The sequence below is a fragment of the Arvicola amphibius genome, chromosome 12 (assembly GCF_903992535.2).
Source record: "Arvicola amphibius chromosome 12, mArvAmp1.2, whole genome shotgun sequence".
Taxonomy (NCBI): Eukaryota; Metazoa; Chordata; class Mammalia; order Rodentia; family Cricetidae; genus Arvicola; species Arvicola amphibius.
In genome coordinates, this window is record NC_052058.2 from 155,438,256 (window position 1) to 155,456,961 (window position 18,706).

At 39.0% G+C, this 18,706-nt stretch overlaps 1 protein-coding gene across 1 annotated transcript; it reads right to left on the reverse strand.

Moving 5' to 3' along the window:
* Window positions 1-5,531: 5,531 nt before the first annotated feature.
* On the reverse strand, window positions 5,532-16,272 carry LOC119802508 (vomeronasal type-2 receptor 116-like). Its single transcript, XM_038313437.1, has 6 exons — window positions 16,067-16,272; window positions 14,181-14,460; window positions 13,009-13,809; window positions 12,073-12,300; window positions 9,027-9,150; window positions 5,532-6,451 (listed from the first exon to the last, which is right to left on the reverse strand). Exons 1-6 carry the CDS (start codon window positions 16,270-16,272, stop codon window positions 5,532-5,534), a joined length of 2,559 nt encoding a protein of 852 aa, XP_038169365.1.
* Between the last annotated feature and the right edge of the window lie 2,434 nt (window positions 16,273-18,706).

Sequence of the window (18,706 nt, forward strand, 5' to 3'; positions counted from 1 at the left end):
GAACATGAGCAAGGAAGTCAGGACCACGAGGGGTGCACCCACCCACCGAGATGGTGGGGCTGATCTAAGGGGAGCTCACCAAGGCCAGCTGGACTGGGACTAATGGAGCATGTGATCAAACCAGACTCTCTGAATGTGGCTGACAATGAGGGCTGACTGAGAAGCCAATGAAAATGGCACTGGGTTTTGATTCTACTGTATGTGCTGGCTTTGTGGGAGCCTAGTTTGGATGCTCACCTTCCTAGACCTGGATGGAGGGGGAAGGACCTTGGACTTCCTACAAGGCAGGGAACCCTGACTGCTCTTTCGACTGGAGAGGGAGGGGAAGGGGCATGGGGGAATGTAGACTGAACTGGGAGGAGGGGAGGAGGTATAAATTTTTAATAAAAAGGAAAAAAAGATCTTTTCCCAGTCAGTAGGCTGCCTTTTTGTCTTAGTGACAGTGTCCTTTGCTTTACAGAAGCTGCTCAGCTTCAGGAGGTCCCATTTATTCAATGTTGCCCTTAATGTCTGTGCTGCTGGGGCTATATGTAGGAAGCGGTCTCCTGTGCCCAAATGTTGTAGAGTACTTCCCACTTTCTCCTCTAACAGGTTCAGTGTGTTCAGATTGATATTGAGGTCTTTAATCCATTTGGACTTGAGTTTTGTGCATGGTGATAGACATGGATCTACTTTCATTCTTCTACAGGTTGATATCCAGTTATGCCAGCACCATTTGTTGAAGATGCTTTCTTTCTTCCATTGTGTGCTTTTAGCTCCTTTATCAAAAATCAGGTGTTCATAGGTTTGTGGGTTAAGATCTGGGTCTTCTATTCGATTCCATTGGTCGACTTCTCTATTTTTATGCCAATACCAAGCTGTTTTCAATACTGTAGCTCTGTAATAGAGTTTGAAGTCAGGGATGGTAATGCCTCCAGAAGTCCCTTTATTGTATAAGATTGTTTTGGCTATCCTGGGTTTCTTGTTCTTCCACCAACCCCGCAACAGACAAAGGTCTGATCTCCAAAATATATAAGGAACTCAAGAGACTAGACTTTAAAATGCTAATGAACCCAATTAAAAAATGGGGCACCGAACTGAACAGAGAATTCTCAATAGAAGAAGTTTGAATGGCCAAAAGACATTTAAGGGTATGCTCAACCTCCTTAGCAATCAGGGAAATGCAAATCAAAACAACGTTGAGATACCATCTTACACCTGTCAGAATGGCTAAAATCAAAAACACCAATGATAGCCTTTGCTGGAGAGGATGTAGAGTAAGGGGTACACTCATCCATTGCTGGTGGGAATGCAAACTTGTGCAACCGCTTTGGAAAGCAGTGTGGAGGTTTCTCAGGAAATTTGGGATCAACTTACTCCAGGACCCAGCAATCCCACTCTTGGGAATTTACCCAAGAGATGCCCAATCATATTACAAAAGCATCTGTTTAACTATGTTTATAGCAGCATTATTTGTAATAGCCAGAACCTGGAAACAACCTAGATGCCCTTCAGTGGAAGAACGGATGAAGGAAGTGTGGAATATATACATATTAGAGTACTACTCGGCGGTAATAAACAATGACATCTTGAATTTTGCATGCAAATGGAGGGAAATAGAAAACACCATCCTGAGTGAGGTAACCCAGGCCCAAAAAGATGAACATGGGATGTACTCACTCATAATTGGGTTCTAGCCATAAATAAAAGACATCGAGCCTATAATTCGTAAAAAAATCCTAGAGAAGCTATATAAGAAGGTGAACCCAAAGAAAAACATATAGTTATCCTCCTGGATACTGGAAGTAGACAAGATTGCCAGACAAAAAATGGGAACATGCGGGTGGGGTGGTATGGGGGGAGGGGGATGGGGAGAGAAAAGTGTGAAGTGGAGGATGGGAAGAGCTTGGGGGAATAGGATGGTTGGGATATAGGAAGGGTGGATATGGGAACAAGGAATTATATATCTTACTTAAGGGAGCCATTCTAGGGTTGGCAGAGACTTGACTCTAGAGGGGTTCCCAGGTGTCCAGGAAGACGCCCCCAGCTAGGTCCTTGGGCAGCTGAGGAGAGGGTGCCAGAAATGTCCAGATCCTATTGTCATACTCATGAATATCTTGCATATCACCATAGAACCTTCACCTGGCATTGGATGGAGAAAATGACAGAGCCCCACATAGGAGCACCGGACTGAGCTCCCAAGGTCCCGATGAGGAGCAAAAGGAGGGAGATCATGAGCAAGGAAGTCAGTACTGTGAGGAGTGCGTTTACCCATTGAGACGGTGGGACAGATCTAACGGGAGACCACCAAGTCCAGTTGGAATGGGACTGATGGAACAGGGGACCAAACCGGACTCTCTGAATGTGGCTGACGGTGGAGTAGGACTGAGAAACCAAGGACAATGGCAATGAACATGAACTCTACAGCATGGACGGGCTCACTGTGAGCCTTGTCAGTTTGGTTGCTCACCTTCCTGGACTTAGGGGGAGCTGGGAGGACCTTGGACTTAACATAGTGAAGGGAACCCTGATGGCTCTTTGTCTTGGAGAGGGGTGGAGAGGGAGTATGGGTGGAAGGGAGGGGAGGGAAGGGGGAGGAGGAGGGAAGGAGATGGAAATCTTTAATAAAACAAATGAGGAAAGAAAAAAAAAAAGGAAAAAAAGAAGTAAGATAAGAGTAATTTCTAGTAGTATTTATTATCTTAGTCGTGAGTCTAATGGATCCTGGTTATCAATCATCCTTTAGGAATAAGGTTTGTATAGCCAGAACAACCTAAATGTCCCTCGACCAAAAAATGGATAAGGAAAACATGGTACATTTATACAATGGAGTACTACACAGCAGAAAAAATAACGACATCTTGAATTTTGCAGGAAAATGGATGGAGCTAGAAAACATCATTTTGAGTAGGGTAATCCAGACCCAGAAAGACAATGATCACATGTACTCACTCATAAGTGTTTTTTTAAACATAAAGCAAAGAAAACGAGTCTAAAAATCACAATCCCAGAGAACCTAGACAACAATGTGGACACTAAGAGAAACTTACATAGATCTAATCTACATGGGAAGTGCAAAAGACAAGATCTCCTGAGTAAATTGGGAGCATGCTGACCTTGGGAGAGGATAAAAGGGGAGGGGAGAGACAAGGAGGGGAGTAGAGAAAAATGTAGTGCTCAATAAAAATCAAAATTTAAAAAAAGGAAAAAAAAGATACTCCAGATGCCATTAGGTTACTGAATGAAACCTTCAATGCTAGGGATGTGCTACCTTCCTGTATGTTTTTATATGATTCTGCATAGGGTCCCACAAATCATCAAAAATACTGCTAATGCTGTTTATTGTGTGTCCGGGCTAAATGGTGAGACCCTGTGGGTAAAGATATTGTATGTACACATTTTGACATCAGGATGTGGAAAAATTAGGCTGGACTACTTCAAACTCCCACCAAACTGGAAAGATATTTTATTCTTGAGAGCAAGAGAATGAAGACTTCTGATGGAGAATTGTCATAAAAATTCTTGCTTGGCTCTAGACCCTGCATGCTATCACACCAACATTCCAGGCAGGATAACCTTGCCTTTGCAATAATGGCCTGGTTACCATGGGGAAGACCAACAGTCTTCCAATTAGATTTAAGTTTCTCTGCACTAGAGGGCTTTTAAGAGAAAAAAATCCTGTGACTGAGGAAAGAATTTCTATAGTTTTCTAGATGTATGAGATGTGCCTGTCAAACTGCCTTCCAAACATGTGGCTTACACTCCTTATTTACAGTGGTTGTCAACTTTAAATCATAACCAAAGGTGAAGCTTCTGAGAACAAGTATCTGTTACTGTGACTTGGTGGCCTACTACATAGACCTTGGTGTGAATCTGTAGATACTCCTCCAAGGCTTAGGGATCATTGCAGAACAAAGAGTGTTAAAATGCAAGAGCCAGAGGAAGCAGCAGGGTGTTGTCTAATGGTTTCCCTGAGATTAAAAATTCCTAACCTGTGGAAATCTCCTCAAGAAGAAAGGTAAACAGCTCAAAATAGCTTCAGTAGATCCTAGAAACTGATCAGATTCACTAGTCCACTCCCCACCCCAGCTGACAATAACAGCTTAGTGTTGGCCTCAGACAAAGAGAAGCAGATCTGCAAAGAGGGCTTCCAGAGGGTAAATTTTGAAAAGTAAACTCTGGAACCAGACCACCTGCCTTGAAGTAGAAACCAGGAAAGCTGCCTGCAAGAGATTAAGACAAACATCATCTGGACTAAATACTCCCTCTCCAGCCGTTTGCTCTGCTTGCAGGCTGGAAGTGTACTCCAGGTTCCCTGTTCTGTGCGCTGTCTCCTATATTGGGTGGATTGTGTTATTTCTTTCTCTGTAAGTAACTCTTCACCCACATCCCTGTAACTAACTCCAGAAACTTATTGCACTTTTATTGTCATAAAATTTCACTTTCATGCTGTCTGTATTTTTTATCTGTTGTGGGTTCACTGTCTTGTGTGTGTGTATGTATGTGTTCCATATTCTCAGAGAAAGTTTTGTCAGACAATAAAATTCCGGACCAAATGAAAACATTTGAGACTCCAAATCCCTATCACATTCTTCACATTATTCCCTCTACTTTGTAAAGTTCCGGAACTAGACACAGGTCCTCCTTGGGATGCCTACTAGTGACATACATTGTCCAATATGTCCTCCCAAAAGTGTTGTTTCCAATGGGATATCACCATATCTGGAATTTTCCTAATATTTTATTCCTGTCACAAGGTTTTTTTTTTTAAAGGAAACCACTCTGACTTTAAAGACCCAATATCATTTATGTCATGAATTTACAAAATATTTATGAATTCTTCGTAAATTATTAAGTATTAATTATAATAACTATGGCACGCTTCCAGTCAAACCCCTTTATTGTCATAAATAATGTCACTATAAACTTAAATACTGGTTGACAGTTAGAGGGCCGTAAATGACAGTGTGGTCCCAGTCATAACCATGTTTAGAAAAATGGATACAAGCTGGACTGTTGAGCCGCACGTCTTTAATCCCAGAAAAGCAGGCAGACCTATGTGAGTTTAAAGCTTGCCTGGTCTACAAGAGCTAGTTCCATGACAGACTCCAAAGCTACAGAAAAACCCTGTCTTGACAAACAAAAGCAAAACAAAAAGAAACAAAAAGAAAGTGAATAAAACACCCAGTTTTATAAATTAATCAGTATTACTTTTGCCTCTCCTCTATCTCTAATCTAAGCTCCTAGAAGGATCTCCCTATTTAGATCACTTAATAGATTATCTAGGTTATCTGAACTTAAAAATTCCAATATTGTCCCAACATTTTAGCACAAACTTAATGAAAAGCACCCAGTCCCTCAAATATGACAATAAGAAAAGGCTGGCAGAAGGTTTGGTCCATAGAACTGATACCATGTGTTAAAACTTTATTACACAGCTAATTTCTACATTTTACATACAGAATCTTCATGTGTTTGCAATATTTAATAAGTAGATGGCAACTTTGTCATCTTGTGGATGTGTTTGCAGTTTTTTAATAAGTTAGATAAATTTAATGAATATATTCAGCTTTATCGTTTGTGACTCTGAACTTGTGAAAAGAATTTATCTGTGGTCTTAACAAAATAATGTAGCATTTTGGGGCAAAAATGCAAAGAAATAGTCCTGCACTTGAGGCCAAGATACAGAACACTTCCACAGCCACCAGAGCCTTGCCTTTGGTGCTGTGGTAGACAGTTAGGAAGGTGATCCAAACACTACAGAACACCAGCATGCTGAACGTCAGGAACTTTGCTTCATTGAATGTGTCCGGTAGATTCCTAGCCAGGAAAGCTACAGTAAAACTTGCTAGGGCGAGAGAACCCAGGTATCCCAGGACAAAATAGAAGAAAATCACTGAACCTTTGTTGCAAACAATAATGATGTGGCCATGTTCCATATGGACATCAGCATTAACAAACGGAGGAGAAGTTCCTAACCAGATTCCACAGAGAATCATTTGAATCACGGTGCATATGGGGATGATGAAATTAGGTGCCCCTGATATGAGCAGTGACCTCATCCTTCTTTCTGGAGCAGTGACCTTGAATGCCAATACTACAGTAATCGTCTTGGCCAAGACAGTAGAGGTGGCCACAGTGAAGACAATTGCAAATGTGGTCTGCTGCATTATACAGCTGGGTGTATCTGGATGGCCAATGTAGAGCAAGGGACAGAGAAAGCAAAAGATGAGGGAGATGAGTAGGACGTAGCTGAGAGCTCTGTTATTTGCCTTGACAATGGGCGTGTCCTGGTGCTTCAAGAAGACATACAGTACAAAAGCTGTAAGGGCAGAGAAGCATAGAGCCAAGCAGGTCAGAGACATTCCCAAGGGATCTTCATAAGCCAGAAAGCTCACAACTTTTTGGAGGCAGTGAGTTTGATCTTTGTTGGCATACTGATCATGTGGACACTTCACACATTCATCCATATCTAGGAGAGGAAGGGCATTATTATCAATTTTCATTTTTCTCTATGATGTACTAGTTATGCTAAACTAATGCATTGGAAAATCATATCTCATCTGTTATTACCTCTTTCTGTATAAGAAAAATTCAATGTGATTTATCCACAGGATTTAATCTGAATTTAAAATAATTATTATTTTTATGAAAGGCTTTGTTCATATTTATCTTACAGACTCAAGAGTCTTTGATATTTTTCCCAAAGAATGAAGTGCTGTTATATCATATTCATGTTTCTGCAACAGCATATTTTGGATAAGATCAATCATGGAATCACACTGTTGCTATTCATAATTTTGTATATTATGCAGAACAAGAACTTAGAATGGACAGTTTCCATGCATGTTATGGTATATCTCTGAACCTCAAGTTGGGTCCTGACCAAGGACCAGAACAAGAGACATTACAAAGTGGGTGGGAGAAAGACCATCAGACAAAAGTCCTATGCAGAGGACTACAGACAACTAAGGAATACTGAAAATGGGAGAGATTGTCTTCCACAGAGAAGAGCACACCAACGGATGATATTTGGATAACAAGAGTTTCAGCCATAAAAGCAAGCAAAAAAAAGCACTGATAATGTCAAGCAAGGCAGAGATAGCATGAGCAAGTTACCATCTAAATTCTCTACATGGCAAACATATTACCTTTGGTTCATGTTTCAATACATGAATTTTTATAGGGCATATTATTTGAAGTTTTGCTAATTTCTGTGAGATTCAACCACACAATATTCCTAGCAGTGCAGATGTCATTGAGAAGCATTATGCTCAAGATATTTTCCATATATCAAGGACATAATTTTGAAAGATAATAAGGGGTAGGGACTGAGACCTTCCTTCCAGCTGTGTCTATGTAATGTACAGCCTAATATATTCACTTTTCTTCAATTACATTGAGTCAATGGATCACACTGGAAGTGATGGTGTCTTACCATTACTGAGTCACTAAATTGATGGGTGTACATTCTCTTTCTATTTTTATATTCTCTCTGATTGTGAAACAGTGTTTCTTAAACTAGTGAATAGAAGTATCAAAATACTTCAACTCTTTCTATCCATTTGAAAATTATAGTGTATTGTAAAATATATTTTTTTGTTTTTGTTTTCAAGACAGGGTTTCCCTGTAGTTTCTAGAGCCTGTCCTGGAACTAGCTCTTGTAGACCAGGCTGGCCTCGAACTCAGAGATCCGTCTGCCTCTGCCTCCCGAGTGCTGGGATTAAAGGCATGCGCCACCACCGCCCGGCTAAAATATTATATTTTGAAGCCTTTAGAAATACATATAGGAACAAGGGGAAATTTAATAAAATTTGGTTTAGCATTCATGTGTTCAATCAACACAAAATTCACTAAACTTATATTTTAATTCAACTTCATATATATGCTACAGAATCATTGGAATCAATATATTTTTATTAATTTCTTTTTTATGCTTTATTCTACGCAAGTGGTTTATATTCTTGAATATTTCACTGGTTTCTATAACCAAGCATATTTAACATTTTGTGTAATTTAAATTATGTACTTCATCTTCACAATCCTTGTGTCCAAATCCTATGAAACCATTTGCATTCTGGTATAACTCTTAAATGAATATTGTCCATGAATACATGTTATAGTCATTCCAATAAAAAAAATGTAATTCAGAGATCAAAATTTTGGCATCCAAACTCATGTGTGTCCTAGGATATAATGAAAATGAATCTTACCAATAACTATATTGATCTACCATAGCACATGATAAAAACACATGTTTCTAAAGTATGATACAACAGTACCAAGCATTCATTTCTTGTTAGAGACATTGGTTAGCATTGGAAAATATGGATGCTGTGGTAGTTTGAATACAATTGGCCCCATAATCTTATAAAAAGTGGCACTTGTGAGAAGTATGGGATTTTGGAGTAGTTGTGGACTTGGTGGAATTGTGTCACGGAGGAGTGGGCTTTGAGCTCTCCTTTGACCTAGTTCAGTATGATAATTCCTATTACCTTCAGATAAAAATGGAGAATTCTCAGCTTCTTCTTGAATATTATGTCCTACCCAGCGCTATGTCTGCCTGCATGCTATCATGTCCTAGCATGATGATGGACTAAACCTCTGAACTGTAAGCCATCCCAATTATGGGTTTTCCTTTATCAGATTTTCCATGGTTATAGTGTCTTTTCACAGCGATAGAAACCCTAAGTAAGGCAGATGTGTAGCAACTATATCCTTAATAAAAGTGAAAAGTAGATACAATTTAATGCAATATGCTGAATTCTAAGATGAAGATGAGATGCTATTGTAATGTTTATTACTCAAAAGAAATGGTTAAGGAAAAATACTTCCCTGCTTCTGGAATGATGAGAGAAAAATAAAGTTCATGAGCAGTATAGCTTAATATAGGCAGTATAGTTTTCCAAATTGCAGTGTTATTATTTTTATAACTTTGTAATGAGTGTTTTTTCTTCTTCCTTTCCCCTGAAAGGCTCTTTGAGAACTATATAAATGAGGCAGAAAGTAAACAATCTGTTGATTATTTTGGTAAAGTATATTCTTACTTGTCATGTTTGAAATTTCATCTTCAGGACACGGGTTGCAATCAAAACAGCAGATAGCCCTTCCCTCTTGAGGGGATTTTCTTAGTCCTGGACGGCAAGGCATGCTGCATATCGAGGGCGGGGTCTGTAGTAAATCATATACATTTTACAAATTGAGTTTTTTTCATTGGATTAAAAATTATTTATTATAGTTAAAAATACGAGTAGTATTTTTTCTTTTTTTAATTCTTTATTTTTTTTTATAAAAAATTTCCATCTCCTCCCCTCCTCCTACCCCTTCCCTCCCCTCCCTTCCACCCATACCCCCACTCCCTTCCTCTCTAAGCCAAAGAGCCATCAGGGTTACAAACTGAGTTTAACACATATGAGAAAAGCAGCAGTGATTCACAGTGGGGAGTAACTGAAAAAAAATCCTTTTGCAGACGTGTATATTATGTCTCTTTTTCCCCCAGAAGCAGTTCCACAGGATTCTCCTAGCGCTGCACTAGGATCACCAGTTGCAACCTCACTCCCCCTTCCCACACCTGCCATGGATCTCACAGACCATTGCTTTCTAACTTCCATTTTCTCATTCATTCCTGTATCCCAGTCCTGAACTATACAGGTATGCCATGCTGAAACAGATTTCATCTTTTCAGGATGACCAGGTAGGCTTCTCATCTTCATCTGTCTCCCTGTTCCCCCAACCACAATCCTGATTTCTTGGCTCTAGGGCTGCAATAGAACATCCTTTGCAGACTTCCCTCATTTTGGCCCCCATCTCCTTTGGGTGGCAAAAACTATCCTCTCCTATTCTTCCTCCCCGGCTCATTTCAGAATCCCAGCCCATAACTCTAGCAGGCATCCTCTGCTAATCCAATCTTCACCCTTCCAGGTCAATAAGTAGGCTGAGGACAATCATAAGTTCTCCTGCTACTCATAAGATGCAATCCTTTTAGTCTCATTCCCAGCTCTGCAACTGAAATCCTGTTCTTGTTTCCATTTCAGCTTTCTTCTCTGATCCTACCCTCAGTGGATCACAAAGACCTTCTTCTGCAACCTTCCTGTCCCCTACTCATTCCAATGACCCAGCCTCAAACACCCCAGCAGGACTTTCCTGTGAACATAGTGGCTGAACAAGTCAGGACAACTGGCAACATACAGACATCACTCTCTGAAAATCCAGAGAGAAAACAGAAACCAGGGAACAAAATACACAGCAAGCAAAGACAAATCCAAAAATTAGCACTTAGAAGTTTTATCATCCAAAATCCAGATGTCAAAATCAAGCAATCAAAAAATATTAATATCAGCCAAAAAGTATGTCTTTATCAGAGCCCAGCTTTCTTACTTCAGCTGGCCCCGAGTATCCAAATGCGGCTGAAGCACAGTCAAAAGAGATTAAAACAGCCTGTTTGAATATGATAGACATCTCTAAATAAGAAATTAATAAATTGCTTTAAGAAACTCAGGAAAGATATATAATTCCCTGTTCCCACACCCACCCTTCCTATATCCCAACCATCCCATTCCCCCAAGCTCTCCCCATCCCCCCATCCCACCCCACCCCCAAGTTCCCAATTTTTGCCCAGCAATCTTGTCTACTTCCAATATCCAGGAGGATAACTATATGTTTTTCTTTGGATTCACCTTCTTATTTAGCTTCTCTAGGATCACGATTTATAGGCTCAATGTCCTTTATTTATGGCTAGAAACCAATTATGAGTGAGTACATCCCACGGTGGAGGAGGACTGAGAAACCAAGGACAATGTCAATGGGCTTGGACTCTACAGCATGGACAGGCTCACTGTGAGCCTTGTCAGTTTGGTTGCTCATCTTCCTGGACTTAGGGTTAGTTGGGAGGACCTTGGACTTAACACAGTGAAGGGAACCCTGGTGGCTCTTTGGCCTGGAGAGGGAGGGAGTGGGGGTATGGGTGAAAGGGAGGGGAGGGGAGGAAGAGGAGGAGGGGAGGAGATGGAAATTTTTAATAAAAAATGAGGAAAAAAATGAGAAAAAAGAAACTCAGGAAAACACAAACAAATACTTTAAAGAATAAGCAAAACTCTTCAAAACCTGAAAACAGAAACAGAATCAAAAGGATAACCTAAAGTGAAGACATTCTGGAAATGAAAAATTTAGGAACTTGACATGAACTACAGAGGAAAGCTTCACTGACAGAATAAAAGATATGAGTGAGAGAATATAAGGCATTAAGTATGACAGAAGACATGGGCACATATGTGAAAGAAAATATTACATATAAAAATATCCAGGTATTATGTGGAGGGGCAAAATAAGAAGTCTCTCCCAGATTCCACCCCTTTGAGTTCAAAGAATCATGCAGGAGTAGAAGTAGAAAACTTCTCACAGCCAGAGGAGATAGAGGACAACAGGAGAAGAGGTTCTGAATCACTAAGGAAGGCACATATGAGCTCACAAGGACAGAAGCAAGAAACACAGGGCCTTACTGTGTCTGTAACAGGTAATCTGCATATACATCAAAATATTATGTTAGAGTTTTTGTGAGGCTTTTGACTGTAAGAACAGGTGGGTCACTATTCTTGTTCTAACTCATGGGACTCTTTTCTTCCTGTTGGTTGACATGACCAATTTCAATATAATAGTTTTTATTTCATTTTATTGTATTTAATTTTACTATGTTTGGTTTTTATTTCTAAGAATCCTGTATTTTCTACTGAGAGACACAAAGGAAGTAGAACTGGAGAGGAGGAAGGAGATGGAGAAATTGGGACGAGTAGAGGGAGGGTAAACTATAATCAGTACATATTGTATGAGAAAAGAATCTATCTTCAATAAAAAATTAGAACAAAATTTATTATTTTGTAAAATAAATATGAAGGTTTGGTCATTTATATCTTGTCAAATAAGAGAAAAAGAGAAGAGAGAGGGAGACCGAGACACACAGAGAGAATATTAGGAATGGAAAGTGTGTCAGGAAATGAATAAATGACAAAATGTTTTATTCCATGAGGAGGCATAAGAGACCATGTGATTTTCAGTATTTTTGGTACACATAAAGCCTTAGAGTTAGGAACAACTCACCTGTCTAAAACCTGTAGCCCACTCTATCATTTCATCAGACATATATAACTGGTGATAATTTGGAAAATTCCTGGAAAACTTTCCTATTTTCATCTTAAGTCCAAAATTTGGTGGAAAATCCATGATGTAGAAAATGTCATATTCTGTATCCAGTTTTAGTTTCTGGTTCATGGTCACAAGGTCTCCAGCAGGATTTTCAAATTGTATGTTCTTCAGAAAAGAGAATATCTAAAATACATTTGTCATTTTAGTTTCAACTATGCTAACATATAGGCTGGAAAATAAAATATCTTAATGACCCTATTTTTCATTAGCCTCTCCTAAAATATAACTTTATTAAAAGTACCTAATAATAATAAAAGAAGAAATTCTATGTATATGGAAAGTTCCCCATGCTTTAAAAATACAAATTTCATGCTAGAGTTGATGCCTTAAAACAAGCACATCTGAACTGTATGCCTGAAATATAGTTGCACATTCTCAAGTTCTTTCTACTAACAGTGTTATTTAATCATGATGTAGGGAATTGAAATCCTTAGTTGGTAAATGATGGCAAAGCCATTTTATATTTATATTTATGTTATATCATTTCACTACACTGATAAGCAACTTTTTGATCACATCAAAGGAGAGTCATTTACTTATTGCCATTTAATAATTTCATGAGAAAATATTTCTTTTCATATGTAAACAACTGTGGTTAAAACCGCTGAACAAAATTTCTCGAGTAAGTCTGTAAAATGCTGACTTGCGTGCCAGTGTTAACTGTGTGATATTTTGTGACACTAACAGGATCTGCCTCATATGCAGTGCCAGGGGAAAGACACACACGCACTCAGGAGAAAGATTCCCTATTTGCATAGATTTGGACCTTGTGGTTCCTTTTAAGAACACCATCTCTGTGACATTCATGCCATTCTGTATAAGACACATTACCTTCCAGGAGTCAAGTTCCAGCTTCTTACTAGCATTCTTTGGCCACGTGTCTACTTGTAGAAGCGTCTCATGGAGCGTGTGGGCCACAGCATACACTGCGTTGTATAAGTTATAAGCTGCATCACTCATGGACATTCCAAACGGTGTCCTAAATAACCATTTCAACAGGGTTCTTGTTGGACAGTTCCTCAGTTTGTTACAATTAGATGATTGTAAAGAACATTTAAAATAAGTCCACCATAGTTTTAAAAGAGAAACTTCATCAGTATAGTTTAAAGGACGCACTGTCTGCAGAAATTGTTTAAAACCAGACATCTCAGAATGCTGATGGGAGAAAATGAGAATCCCATCGGGGGAGTTAAGCATGAAATCTCCTTCAATGAACATATCAAATTGTGACACACTGACCCAGATTCTCTGAATCTTTAGAGGTTTCCACAGCCAAAAGTTGAATGCCATATAAGTATCTTTGTCACCGTAGACAATCACTACTTTTGCTGATGATGTCATGACCTTGTTATAATTCGTTTTTAACATTTCTAAGGATAAATATCTAGTCAGTGGGATAATAGCCACAAATGCTAGACAGACAATGTTTGTTCTCATCACTCCTCTCCATTCAGAAAGAAACTGATTTCCAAGATCTTCGTCTGAAATGACCATTCCCACCCAGTTCCATCTGAAGTGAAGCACTAGGGACATCATGGCCAGTGCTAGAGATGTGTCCTTGGGTGATATCTGGTAGAGATGAGGAAATTGTTCATGGACACTCAGGTCAGGATGAAAATACCCATAGTAAAGCTGAAAGACGTAGACCATAAGCAACAGTGTGAAAAAGATGGAAGCATGACACTCAGTCGAAGATCTATGTGTGCTACGCAAATACTGGGAGAGTTAGAAATTATGAATTCTTCATTTAATTATTGAAATCATATCAAGTTTCTTGTGAATATCTAAACTATTATAGATTAAAAGTTTTGGTAAATGTTTCACACTTATGCTCTCTCCCATGCCCATTTCTTATAAAGTTATTTCCCACAGAGTTTGAGTATTTATGCTTTATGAAGTAGAAAAGACATAAACCCAATCTCTGTCCTTCCATCACCATTTGTACCCAGAAGAGCAGCCTGAAGGGAAAAATACCTCATTAAAATTAATCCACCCAGGCTTACCTCTGGAGTTCTAGAAAGGTAGAGGGGGAACCCAAAAATGGCAGATGTTCTCCACCGTGGTCCTGTAAGTGTAATTAAATATCTTTTCTCTTTTGAGCAGTAGTAGTTAGGAAAGTATTCACTTCTTTTTGAAGATAAAATAGATTTTATGTGATCACCAACCACATTACATTTAATGTTAACTAGCAGAGAAATATTGGGTAAAATATGAGGGTTCCTATTGATTTCTTCTATGGCAAAATAAAGCGAGAAAATCAAGTTGATGTTGTCAGGTGTCAACCTGAAATCAGGGCACAGTAATCATGAAAGATTAGGTTCCAAACATGAATTATCTTTTCTTGACCCATTGCTAGGATGGTATTCACAAGTCCTTGTTATGATGTGAGACATGGGGAGGAATATAAAGATCCTATTTTTTTATATTTGTTTCTTTGGGTTGGTGGGTTCTTTTTTTCTATCAATGGGATTCTGTAATTTTGAAGCTTCCTATAGATTCATCCTGGTTTTTTTTTCTGAACACCATGAAAGTCCTTATGCAGTCCATGGAACAGAATAGATGCACTGATCAACATTGAATCTTCTCATACATATGTACTGTAATTCTAATACATTACATATTTGCAAAATAAATCGGTATCATCTGCTATCAAGGTGGTTATACTCTTTACACAGAGGCAGTCATGGTCTTTTTTGGGAATGCAAAATAGAATAAATACTTTGAGTTGAGTGTGGTCAGATTTGTGATGGGAGTGGGAAGGATTAAAGTCAGGGTAAAGGGATGGAAGGAGAGAGTTCAGGGATTGACAGTTGGAACTGATTAGTCTTTTTGGTTGCTTTGGAAATAGTATAGTGGAAACTTCTTGATATCTTTGAGGGTGACCCTATTGAACAATCCCTATAAGGGAGAATATGGATTGTACAATGGCCCTGTTTGTAGCCTGAAAAGGTTACCAGTTGTGGAATTGTGTTGCCTTTGCTTGAAATTTTGATTGACGGGTTCCTATGGGGATCAACAAACAACCCAGGATGCTGCTAAGACAGAAGTTTGCTCTCTGAAAACAGACTGCCACCCTATTGCCCAAAACAACAGATCCATAGCTCACTGAACTTGGAGAGTTTAAATGGGCCCTTCAATGATTCTTTACTTCTATATTCTAGTCTCTTTGGTGAAAGAAGTCACTATGGAGGCTACTACAAGATAATACCAGACCCTAACCCAATGATAAACCGTTCCACATCTCCTCATTCCTGCCTGGAACATACACTCAGGCAATGGCAGCACAGCATTTGTGGGAGTAGACAACCAATATATAGTTAAAAGGAGTCCCAGGCCACGAGAGGGAGTCCATGCCCTACACTGTCTGCATTTTCAGGACTTGGAGACTAGATAACCCAGAGACCAAGGTAGAACCAAACACTACTGCAAAAAAATATTTCCTAATGATACTTTGCTGTATTTATAGATTGGTGTCTTGTCCAGTAGACTGCAGAGAGGTTTCTTCAATCACTAGGTAGGAACAGGTGCATGTGCTACAACCAGATACTATGCTATATTTGGTTCTATGCCTCTGAGGGATAACACATGAGTCTATAAGGTGGAAAAGGTCATCTTAAGGTAATCTTCCCAGGAGCATGGTATAAGTATGAGCCATTCATTCAGCTTCTACCTGGAAATGTTGGTCAAAGAATGACAAGCAACAAGCTTTCCCATAAACCATTAGAGTTAGTGAATAACCAGAAGTAAAACATTAAATAAATTTGGGTTGTGCTATAGCAGAGGAAAAGCAACACAGATTGAAGACAGAATTAAGGTCTATTTCTCAGTACCCATAGAATACAATATCTCCCATACTTAACTACAACTAATGAATCAAAGATGTACTTACTTCTTGTTTAGATTCTCAGTGAAATCATTTTTCTTCACATACCCGTCCTCTGTATAAATAGAAAAGAAACAATGTTCCTCTATATCTAGTATTTTGTTGTGCTTGTTTTTTATTCTCATGAAGCACTTGGGGTCAGTCAAACTGCAGAAAATGAGGGAAAGATTCAGGACCAAAAGGACAAAGATCAAAGAGAGCATCTTTGCCATGTCTCCAGTTGGGATCCTGGGCAAAATGCAGCATGAAGAGTCAGACAGAAGCCCATGTATCAGTTATGCATGCACACATCCAGGTGTCTCTTTTTATCACTGCAGTTACCACTAAACAGTGCCTGTACTTCTCTCAGTGATGTTTTTCAGTTCATTGTTCACCTCTGGAGGATTCTTAAGTATTCTCTGTCCTGAGGCTCTGCATCTGAGTTCCTATGTTCAGGTGACAAGAAATGGCTAATTATTTTGCTTACAATTATTTTTCCCTCTGTATCCCTCATGGTTCCATCTGTTTCAGTGGACCTGAAGGCCCCAGAGATGATCCCTCTTTGGCAAATTTGCTAAAAAGCCTTATTCATCAAACCAATTCTCCAATTCCCATTTGAATAGCTGACTTGGATTCCATAACATATTCAAAGCAGGTTTTGAGAAGGAAGTGTAAGAAATAGTTATTCCTAGACAGATCTTATTACAGACATACAGGCAATCTGATCAATAATATTCACTATTGGAAATAATATTATTGCATAGGTGCTCTCCTACATTAATGGAGCATGCACTGTATGATTCACACATGTCTAAGTGCCTGCTAATGCACCAAGTTCCATGTAGCTCCCTGTGTTAGAAATTCAAACATTATTACGAATCCAGAACAAATAAATACCACCTGAATATCAAGGCTAGAAACTTACTGGATATTTGAGTTCTAAAATATGACCTAGACCTCAGTTTTCAATAATGTGTATTTTGTGATCAACCATTTCTACATCTACAGCATTGATTTCTTGTGCAGGCCCAATATGTGAGCCTATTTCCTCCTTGTCTGATGGTCAGAGAGTTTTAGGTTTCTCAAAATTGTTGACAACAACCAGGACTACACATACTGACAAAGGGTGTGGTTACTTGGTCATTTTGACATTAATGTGGCCCATACAGATATGATATGATGTGATAGTTTGCATAAGCAACCCCAAAACTTCTACCAAAGAGCTTCTACAACTCATAAACAGTTTCAGTAATGTAGCAGAATACAAGATTAACTAAAAAATATCATTAGCCTCCTGTATAGATGATAAATGGGCTGAGAAAGAAATCAGAGAAACATCGCCCTTCACAATAGCCACAAATAGCATAAAATATCTTGGAGTGATGCTAACCAAACAAGTGAGAGACTTGTATGATGAGAACTTTAAATCTTTGAAGAAAGAAATTGAAGAAGACACCAGAAAGTGGAAAGATCTCCCATGCTCTTGGGTAGGCAGAATTAACATAGGAAAATGGCAATCTTACCAAAATCAGATTCAATGCAATGTCTATCAAAATCCCAGCAAAATTCTTCACAGCCCTCTAAAGAATGGTACTCAACTTCATATGGAAAAGCAAAAAGCCCAGGATAGCCAAAACAATCCTGTATAACAAAAGAACTTCTGTAGGCAACACAATCCCTGCCTTCAAACTCTACTACAGAGCTACAGTACTGAAAACAACCTGCTATTGGCATAAGAACAGACAGAAGGACCAATGGAACCGAGTAGAAGACCTGGATAATAAATCCACACACCTTTGAACACCTGATTTTTGACAAAGAAGCAAAAAATATCAAATGGAAAAAATAAAGCATATTTAACAAGTGGTGCTGGCATAACTGGATATCAACATGTAGAAGAATGAAAATAGACCCATATCTATCACCATGCACAAAAATCAAGTCCAAATGTATCAAAGACCTCAACATAAAGCCAGACATACACTGAACCTTATAGAAGAGAAAGTGGGAAGTACACTTGAATGCATTGGCACAGGAGATTACTTCCTAAATATAGCCCCAGCAGCACAAACACTGAGAGAAACAATAAACAGGACCTCCTGAAACTGAAATGGTATAGGAGGTCCTTCTGTTTGTGTATTGCTTTCATTGGTTAATGAATAAAGAAACTGCTTTCGCCTGATAGGGCAGAACTTAGGTAGGTGGAGTAGACAGAGATGAACTCTGGGAGGAAGAAATCAGAGTGGGAGAGAGACGCCCTGGATCCTCCACCGGAGATAGACATACTGAATCTTTGCTGGTTGGTCATAACCTCGTGGTGATACACAGTTTAATAGAAATGGGTTAAACAAATATGTGAGAGTTAGCCAATAAGAAGTTAGAGCTAATGGCCAAGCAGTGTTTTAATGAATATAGTTTCTGTGTGATTATTTCCGGTGTAAGCTAGCCAGGTGGCTGGGGAGAACAAGCAGCCCTCTTGTAACACTGAAAAGCAAAGGACACGGAAAACAAGACAATGACAGCCTATGGAATGGGAAAACATCCTCACTAACCCCTCATCAGACAGAGGTCTGATCTCCAAAATATACAAAGAACTCAAGAAATTGGTCGTCAAAAGAACACATAATCCAATAAAAAATGGAGTATAGATCTAAACGGAGAACTCTC

Bases quoted from the DNA above. Each gene is read 5' to 3' on its own strand.
- LOC119802508 (XM_038313437.1), bottom strand. From the start codon at position 16,272: ATGGCAAAGATGCTCTCTTTGATCTTTGTCCTTTTGGTCCTGAATCTT. The intron at 14,461-16,066 runs GTAAGTACATCT...CCCTGATTTCAG, and splicing joins ACTGAGAATCTAAACAAGAA to GTTGACACCTGACAACATCA. The intron at 6,452-9,026 runs GTAAGAATATAC...TTCCTCTCCTAG, and splicing joins TGAAATTTCAAACATGACAA to ATATGGATGAATGTGTGAAG.